Source organism: Myiozetetes cayanensis, unplaced genomic scaffold (assembly GCF_022539395.1).
Source record: "Myiozetetes cayanensis isolate MyiCay16 unplaced genomic scaffold, myiCay2020 scf31, whole genome shotgun sequence".
Taxonomy (NCBI): Eukaryota; Metazoa; Chordata; class Aves; order Passeriformes; family Tyrannidae; genus Myiozetetes; species Myiozetetes cayanensis.
Genome location: NW_026087533.1, coordinates 3,990,098 through 3,998,926, shown reverse-complemented (window position 1 = coordinate 3,998,926; position 8,829 = coordinate 3,990,098). Strand labels below are relative to the sequence as shown.

The 8,829-nt window shown below is 54.0% G+C and overlaps 1 protein-coding gene across 1 annotated transcript in view; it reads right to left on the bottom strand.

Annotated features, from left to right (window-relative positions):
* Positions 1 to 293: 293 nt before the first annotated feature.
* The window catches only part of RUNX3 (RUNX family transcription factor 3), a 35,338-nt gene continuing 26,802 nt past the window's right edge, over positions 294 to 8,829 (bottom strand). The window contains exon 5 of the mRNA XM_050326567.1: positions 294 to 1,647. Coding sequence (XP_050182524.1) covers positions 1,124 to 1,647 — 524 coding nt within the window. The 3' untranslated portion in view covers positions 294 to 1,123. The remainder of the gene's footprint in view (positions 1,648 to 8,829) is intronic.

The following is an 8,829-nucleotide window of genomic DNA, read 5'->3' as shown; positions in this document are numbered from 1 at the left end:
AATCATGACAGAATGATGATGATGATGCTTTGCCACCAGCTGCACGTGTTGCCACTCAGAGAGGAGGAAAGAAGACCCAGAGAGCAGTGGCAAGGTCATGCCAAAGGCCCCCGAGTCCCTTTTGCAGCTGACGCCCTTGGAAGTGCATCTCATCCATCTTGGATTGTCCTGAACGCCACCTTCACTTCAGCCACCATCACCGAGATTCGCTAAAGAGGAGCAAAGAACTGAGTGGTGAGGTCAGGACAGAAGAGCAAACAAAACAAAACGAAGCAAAACAAAACACGTCTCGTGAAAAAGTACATCTCGTATGTAAACATAGAGAGAAGGGGCCGGTCGGGCACGGGATCAGCCACGTTACTGTTTGAAAAGTGACGACAGTGACAAAAAAAAAATGAACAATACAACCTCTGTCGCCAACAGCGAATTAATAATAATTAACAATAATAATAATAATAATCACATCACAGCTCCCGTTCACGTGGCTGACGCCGGCGCAGCCCCGCCGTGCCCGATCCCCGCGGTTGTGCCGTAAACCCGACTGCTCTGGCGTTGTTCCAGAGCTCTTTGGTGGTCAGGGACCCTACACCAGTGGGGAGGGAAGGAGAAGATGGGATTTTTTTTTTTCTTTTTTTTTTTTCCTCCTTTTTTTTTTTTTTCCTTTTTTTTTCCTCAGTTCAGTCCTCATGCACTGGCAGAGAGATGGTTTGGGCGGCTCCCTGGTCTTTTCTCTTCTCTGAACCATTTTGCAGAGGAAGGGTGAAGCTTTTCCTCTCTCTTTGTGAGGGGAAGAGGTGTGAGTGAGATGACTGAGAAGTGTTCTGCGAGTAACAAACACCTGATTCCACGTGTCCTGTTTTATTTTCTTTTCCCCTATGTACAATCCACACACTTAAGACACACAAAGGGAACCACATCAAGCCTCGTGGATGTTCATCTTGAAATGCAACGTAGGTCCTGGCCCATCTTTGCTTGATGTTCGCCCGTGCTTGCATGCAGAGGATCCTGGCTTGCTTTTGGTTTGGGAGGCTTTGGTTTGGGCATCACTTTGCTCTGGTCGCTACCAAAAGGAGCAAAAGGTGGCTGATTGAGCTAAAGACACTGGTGCACAGCTGAGTTCCCCTCAGTAGGGTCTCCAGACAGACTCATCCATCCTCCCAGTAGTCGTCATGGTGGTGGGCGAGTTACTGTGGCTCCCGTCCGCGTCCACCCCGTCGTTCTGATTGCCCAGGGCGGGGTTCATGAGGTTGTTCCCCGCCGAGGCGCTCGTGCAGGACGAGAGCATGCGGGTGGGCGAGCGCTCGCCGCCCGCCACCATGGAGAACTGGTAGGAGCCCGAGGACGTGCCGTAGTACAAATGGTAGGGAGAGGGGTTGGCCTGGAAGGGTCCGCTCTGGTTCTGCGTGGAGCCGGGGTAGGGGGGCGGCAGGTAGGTGTGGTGGAAGCGCGTGGTGGCGGGCATGCTGGTCATGCTGATGCCGCCGATGCCCGTGGCCGAGGGGGTGGCGGTGTAGGGGAAGGCGGCGGACATGGCACCGGGGTAATGCATCCGCGGGTCGGAGAACCTGGTCTCGGTGAGCGCCGGCAGCGTCGGGAAGGAGCGGTCGAACTGCCGGGGGTCGGAGAAGGGGCTCAGGTCTGACGTGCCTGTTGGGGTGGAGGAAGAACAAGGGTGGTTAGAACACCATCCTTGAGGGTCTGTCCTAGGAATTAAAGTCGGAAGGAAAAGCGTATCCTAGATCTGCCAGGGGAGAGAGTTGGGGAGCTTAAATAAAAAGAAAATCCAAAAAAAAATCCCAAACCCGTTTGTTTAAGTTGTTCCCATTTCCTGTCCTAAAATCTGTTGTTTCCTATCCAAGAAGGGACACGACTTAGTTGAGCTTCTCTGAGGGCTCTATTCATCTCCGGCAGATTAAAAAAAACACACCCCATAAACACAGAAAAAAAAAAAGATGTTTAGCCATTACATCAGCTGTGTAGTAAATAAATGGATGCAGGCCCCAGACGGTCGGTCCCTGGGATCCTGCGTGGTGTATATACACACACACGGAGACAGGGAGGAAAAGCTGGAGCCCAGACCAGCCTGTTAAGCCTTCTTGTGGGTGGCCTGTTCGTGCTGATACCATCAGGGGATGGAGCCGATAAACACACAGCTGAAAACTCCCAAGCTAGGAGCCCACAATATCCCTCTGCTTGAGTTCACTGTGTATTTTTTCTCCTTCCAAGAGGATAAAGAGAGTGAGAAATTCAGGCTTTCTTCTGCTGGGGGAAGGGAGACTCGGGGCAGCGCACTGGGGACGTTACCCAGCTCCATTGGATGCTGGAGCCCCCCACACCTTTTCTTGGGGGATCTAAAAACAAAGGGGGTCACAATCAGCTTGGAACTGGAGAGGGACTTTTGCTCAGTGCTCTTGGATCCCGTCCTCCTGTGGGGAGCCCAGGTTAGGGGTGGGAGTCCACACCAGCAGATCCTTTGAGGACCTCAAGGTGTTCCTGCAGCTCTCTCAGCTGTCCCAAGGCCAGTGCCATTCCTTGCAAAGCCCAGAAACCTCCGGCCTTGGTGCATCAAGACAGAGAGAAATGAGTTTTGCTGTCAAAGGAGAAAAGTAAAACCTCTGTACTTGAGAACTCCACAGCCCAGGTCCAGTTCGAGCACTGGGTCTGCAGAGAGCATGTCTAGAAACACTGTGACTGCACCTCTCTCAGCCTTGTAACACTGCTTGTGAGACGAAGATCTCTCGAAAGAGCAATTCTAGCCCAAATCTGATGCACTGAGCTCAAAGCCTTGCCCAACTGGAGGTGGCTCTCCATCCTCTTGGATTATTCCCAAGAACCCTATTTTTCCCTTGTTAAAAGCAGGGCCTTTCTGCTTTGGTAGTGGAATCCAGCCCCAGTGATTTTTTGGTCACATCAGCTGGATTTTGAATCACTCAGACCAAGAGAAGGTGAGGTGAGTATGCTAAACATGCTTGTTGGGTTTGGATATGAATATACATACAAACTCACATTCATAGGGCTGGGTGCCTGCTCTGCATGCACGGGGATGTGTGCTTTATATATATATTTATTACAATGAAGCATTTTGAACTTCTCAGGGCTGGAGTCCCAGGCCCCCGAAGCATTTCCCCAGGAAAAAAACACTTCAGTTAATCCCTTCCAGCTACCTGGTGACACGGGCAGGCTCTGGAGGGGCAGGTAGGGAGGGGGGTTGATCTGAACCCTCTTTCTAATCCTGGGTGAGTCCTCCAGCCACCGGCCGCTGGAAGGAGGAGGGGGGAGGAGGTTCCTCCCTCCCCTGCAGCCCTTTTGCGGGCGATCTGCCTTCCCACGCAGGCTCCACGGAGGGGAGAGGCGGGGGGAGCACCTGGTTTGCGAACGTGGCTGTGGCTTTGGTGCGAGATAAAGAGAGGAGCAGCCCTGAGCTGTCACGGACCGCACTGCTCCGGCTGGAAAAGCCGACCGTGGAAGCGGCTGCTGGGCCGCAGGGCTGTCCTGGCTCCACGCGGTGTGCAGGGGGAGCGTACGCGGGACGGCTGGAAAAGCACGAGGCGGTGAAAAGCGCTCACAGCACTGCAAAGCCAACCTGATTTCGCACATCCCAGCAGGATGCTCTGCCCCCATCCCAAAGGCAGCACCAGAATACTGCCAGGCGCTGCCATACACCGCAAAAAAAGCAGCCTCCAAACCCCCCCAGTCCCCAGAAAACCCAGACTGGCGCTTGCTGCCTTCCCAGGTGACAATCTCCAGCGCTCAGACCGTGCTCCTTCGTTAGCTTTCGCAGGCCCAAAAATAATATTCCATAAAATGCAAATCGAAATCAAACCTAAGTGCTCAGGGCACATTTTCCTTTTCCTCTATAACATATTCAATGTTTTTTTCTTTTTTTCTTTTTTTTTTTTTTTAGAGGCTACGTTTTATTGGCCTGAACTCGCACCGTTTGGCAATGGGTCCTTGCTACTGATTCAGACAGGAGTGTGTAAGAGTGTTCATTACAGGCTGTGTGTGTGATGAGCAAAGCACAGCAATGCCAGGGGGTCTGGAGACACTCAGCTATGGCCTGAAAAACATGGATGGGCAGTGAGGGAGCTCTGCCAGGGTCTGATCCTGGACAAGAGGGCACTCTGCAGGCTTGGGATCCATGAATTTGGAGCGTGAATCCCTGAGAAAGCGAACCCCTCCGTGTGAACCCTCGGTGTGAATCCACATCCAGCAGAGCCACGGGGCATCCAGCAGCCCGTGACCAGCTCGCTTTCATCCGTTCCGGCCTCGGGCTCCAAAGTCTGGCCCAGAATAAAGCTCCAGCTCTCCCCGACCAGTCCGAGGCTAAAAATAAACCCCCAAAACCACCTCAAAAACAAAACCCCATTTGTGTGTTTTGCCGCTGTGCTATCTGTGTGTGTGTGGAGGGGGTGGGTGGTTCAGCCTCGCAGACACCGGGCTGTGCCGCTGTATAACGCCGGTCTCTGTTCCACCATGGCCCTCGGGGAGGGAGGACAAGCTCCACACCGCGGCACCCCGGTGGGACAGCGGTTCCCCCCGGGGGGCTCTTCGCCCTCCATGGCCCGGCCCAGGTCGGCGGTGGGCCCGGAGCCCCTCAGGGTTCCGCGGGTCCCACTGCCAGAAGGGGGCGGCAGTGGCGGAGGGAGGGAAGGAGGGAGGGAAGGAGGGAGGGAAGGAGGGAGGGAGGGAGGGAGGCGGCCGCTAGAGGGGGTCCCGCCATCGCCTCAGCGCTGTCACCGCACGAACGCCCCTCCATCTCGGGCCCTCCACCTGCAGGGCTTCCCCTTCATCCCACTTCCTTCGCCTCACGACAGCCCCATTTCATCCTGGCCTTCGCCTCAGGGTTTCACCCCTTGTCCTGTCTCATTCGCCTCAGGGCTGCGCCTCCATCTCCGCCGCTTCACCCCACCACCTTGGCGCTGTCACCTCACAACTCCTGCTTCTGTCTTGGTCCTCACCTCAGGGTTTCCCCTCCACCTCCATCCTCATAAGGTTTCCCCTCCGTCTTGGTCCTTGCTCAAGGTTTTACCTCTATCCCGTCTCCTTCATCTCAGATGGAGCTGCCCCTCCATCTTGGCTCCCTCACCTCAGGGCCGCCCCTCCATCTCAGTCCTCGTCTCAGGGTTTCCCTTCCATCCCATCTTCTTCATTTCACAAGTGCCCCTCCACCTCAGCGCTGTCACCTCACAACTGTCCCTCCATCTTGGTCCTCACCTCAGGGTTTCCCCTCCATCCCATCTCCTTGACCTCACAACCGCCCCTCCATCTTGGCTCCCTCCCCTCAGGGCTGCCATGGATCCACACAGGAATCACAGCCAAAAATGGCCTTTAAAAGCCCCATCTCACTGTCCCCTTCCCCAGTGCATCTCACACACATCTGCTCCATAGTTCTGCCTCCGAGGATTTACTACAGTTTCCCTCTCTTACTCGCCGTCCAGCCCCCATTTGCTTTTTTGGACCCTGGCAATCTGAGCTTGAGTATTTCAGTTGTCCAGTTGCCAATCAAAATATTTGAAGGAAATGTTTATTTTCTTCTCGAAATCACACCAGCTGCTGCACTAACTGAATAAGCCCATTTAGCTGTAAGAATTTAACCATTGTAAGAGTGAATTGAGTCCCCCAACTACTCCAAAATCTGACCCAATCTATCATCGGAAATGTCAATGTTTTGGATGGGAGTTTGGGGAAGTGTGGAATGTGTATTAAATAAAAGCCATGTAAAGGTCAAAGCCCTGATTAGTAATGCCACTGTCTCCTCCTTAGGGCTGAGCTGCCCAGGGGACCTCAGAGGCCGGGACACACCCTGTGATTTAATTGTGCAGCTGCAATTTGCACCTTTTGAGGACCCCCAAGTCCTCCTGCACGTGGAGCTGGACAGAAACAGGCTTTGAAAGCTGCCCAGCCCCTTTCCAGATAAAACAACAGCGCTCCAGTGACACAGCAGCTTTCCCTCCACCTCAGAGATAATACGGGTCTTTTCTTGGGTGGATGGCGGAGAGATAAACGTGAAGAGACGCCCCTTGAGCCTGTGTGGCAATGGGGCCAAACCTCAGCTGGTTCATGGTGGCAAGGGCTGGTCACGAGCGTGGAGGTGGGGAGGCTGGTTCACGAGGCTGCCGACCACAGAGGTTTCTCTGGGTGTGTTCAGCCGCCTCCCTTAAGACCATGTTGGGTTTGGGAGCTGCCTTGGGTGGAGTGGAACTGGTCCCTGTACCCCTGTTGGGTCAGGACTGGTGGATCTCCTCAGAATTCCCTGGAGGCTTTGAGGAGATGAGGCAATGGGCCCTGCAAAAGGTTTTAGGGATGGATGTGCATCCTTCCCAGTAGAACAGTGGGTGCTTCCACTACCTCCTCCTCCAGGAAAACAGCTGTTCTGTGTGGAGAGAGGAAAGGGCAGCAAAAGCAACCTCAGGACCTCTTCAGTGCTACAGCCTGGGAAGGGTTTTGAGTGACACCTAAACAACCAGCTCACCCAGGGCATGTGTCAGAGCACAGCGCTGGGGCCCAGCGTACAGGAGGAGATTATCAGATCATCGGGGGCCGGGCAGCGACGTGTGGAACCTGAGCAGCTCCACGGCACCCAAGACATCACTCTGGTCCCCATCTCAGAGATGTGGGGAATATTCAGTGGCTGATGAATCCAGTCAGCAATAACCTTAACCCATTGTGTGTGTATTACACAACACACACACATACTCATAGTGTGCGATACACACAGAGAATAATGGCAATTTAAAGGGACCTTGATAGTTTGGCTGTGTCTGAGTGGACAAACTATCTTCAGCATGACCATATATCACCATTTTAATTCTAGGCATAGATGTGCCTTGTGAAATTGTAATGAAAAATCAACCCCAGGGGAAAAAAACCCTCCTTTCCTGTCTTATGCCATGATGATTGACAACAGTGTAAACACTAATGATACTTTATGTTTCTGTATATAATAGCCATGCACATGTGAGACAGAGTGGGGACAGACACTCTCGCTCTGCATACACCTTTGGTAGATTTTTCTCTGCAGATTTCTGCGATATTTGGACCTCCAGGTCAACTTTCAGCATTTTTCTGCCCTCTCTTCCTCTCTGCTTCCTTCCCCCGGTCTCAGCGGCTCCATCTGGGAGCACGGAGAGGCAGGTGGCCAAGGAAGGAGACAATCTGTACGGGAAGGTGCACGGGAGGCATTTGGTGTGTGAAGCCCCAGCTCATCTCTGGAGAAGGCGCCGCTCTCCTCCCCACCCACGCACGCGGGCACGCTCTCACGCCTCTGTCACGTATGTTAACAAGTTCACTTGTTTCCAACTCAGAGCCAGCTAAAAAAGAAAACGGCCCCTTCCTCCCACCCCACGTAAAATAGAGCAAAATATATTTTGGGGGAGGAGGGGAGGTGTTGAGAAAAGATGAGGGTGTGAGCGGCATCCGTTGTTACACGCCCATGGAGCACTGTTCTGTATCTGATAGAACCAGCGCTCATGAACTGGGTGCAAGGACTTCCTCTGCAGAGTTTGAAGAAAAAAAAAAACCAACCAACCAACACAAAACCAAACCCCAAACCAAAACACAACAACACACACGTCCTTATCACAGCATCGCCAGGCACCACCTCAAGATTGCCAAGCACGTTTGCTGCTCAGTTCTCCTCAAATGCCATGTGCTGCCGTGCAGACACACACGCGGCCCCCAAGCCTATCCCAGCGAGCAGCACAAAGCTCTGCTGCTGTGTCCTCTCCCAGCACTTTCCATCTAATCCCAAATATGTTGGGCAGCAGCCTCCTGGTCTGTGCCGGCAGGGCAGGGAAATTCCCAGATATTCCCAGCTCAGTGAATCATGCAGGCTCCTATGCAAACCCTTCCAGGTCCATTGGGATGCTCCCAGCCGTTTGCTGGACCTGTCCTGCCCCGCTGGGGAGGACCCTGCTTCTGACTTCCAGTCTGGATTTATCCAGGGCCAATTCAACCCCATCTCCTGTGCCAGCACTGTCCTGCATAGCTTACATTAGCTCCTCTCCCTCCCCGATGTTTACCCCCTCGATGTATTTACACAGAGCAATCAGCTCAGCTCCCAGCCTGCCCTTCGCTAGACTAAACAAGCCCAGCTCTCCCTGCTTCCTCTCCCGCCACAGCCTCTCTCTTCCTCTCACCATCCCAGAGCCCTCTGCCCGCATCTCCCTGTCCTGCACCGGGCTCAGCTCCTGCCACTCCATCCCGCAGAGCTAATGAACAAGCTAACGGTGCTAATTGGAGCGGGTGGGTGGGCTGAACGGGAAATGCTCCCGTGATTGCAGCCACTCCCTCTGGCCTGCCTGCGCTTCGCTCTTTACCTGTATTCAAAGGGTATTAAAAGAAAATTAACAAGCCCTGACTACATAAAAGGAAGCTGCTGAATTTACAACCCAGCCTGCAGCTAGACCACCTTGCCTGCCGAGCAGGTTTGGACCAGGCCAAGTCTGCCATGGGAAACCCACTGACAGGGAGGCTGAGGGGTGTTGGGAGAGGGGGATCCAGCCCTGTTTGCACTGCAGCAACATCCCTGGAATGTGGGCACTGCCCTCCTGCAGTGGGACCCTGGGCTGGGGGCTGCCCTCCTGCACTCTACAGATCCCAGCACAACTGAAAATCCCGTGCCAGAGGCAGGATGGCACCTCTGGAGCCTGAGGCAAACGCAGCCTGGCTCCTTGTAATCTCATCTGCTGTTTTGTGGGAACTGCAGCACTTCAGCCCCCTGAGCTGTGGCTGGGAGACCGAGGCGGCTGCACCTCAACGGCAAACGCAGCGGTCGCGGGTGCCTGGACTCTCTCTCGGGGGAACCTCCCATCCAGCACCGCTCTGTGG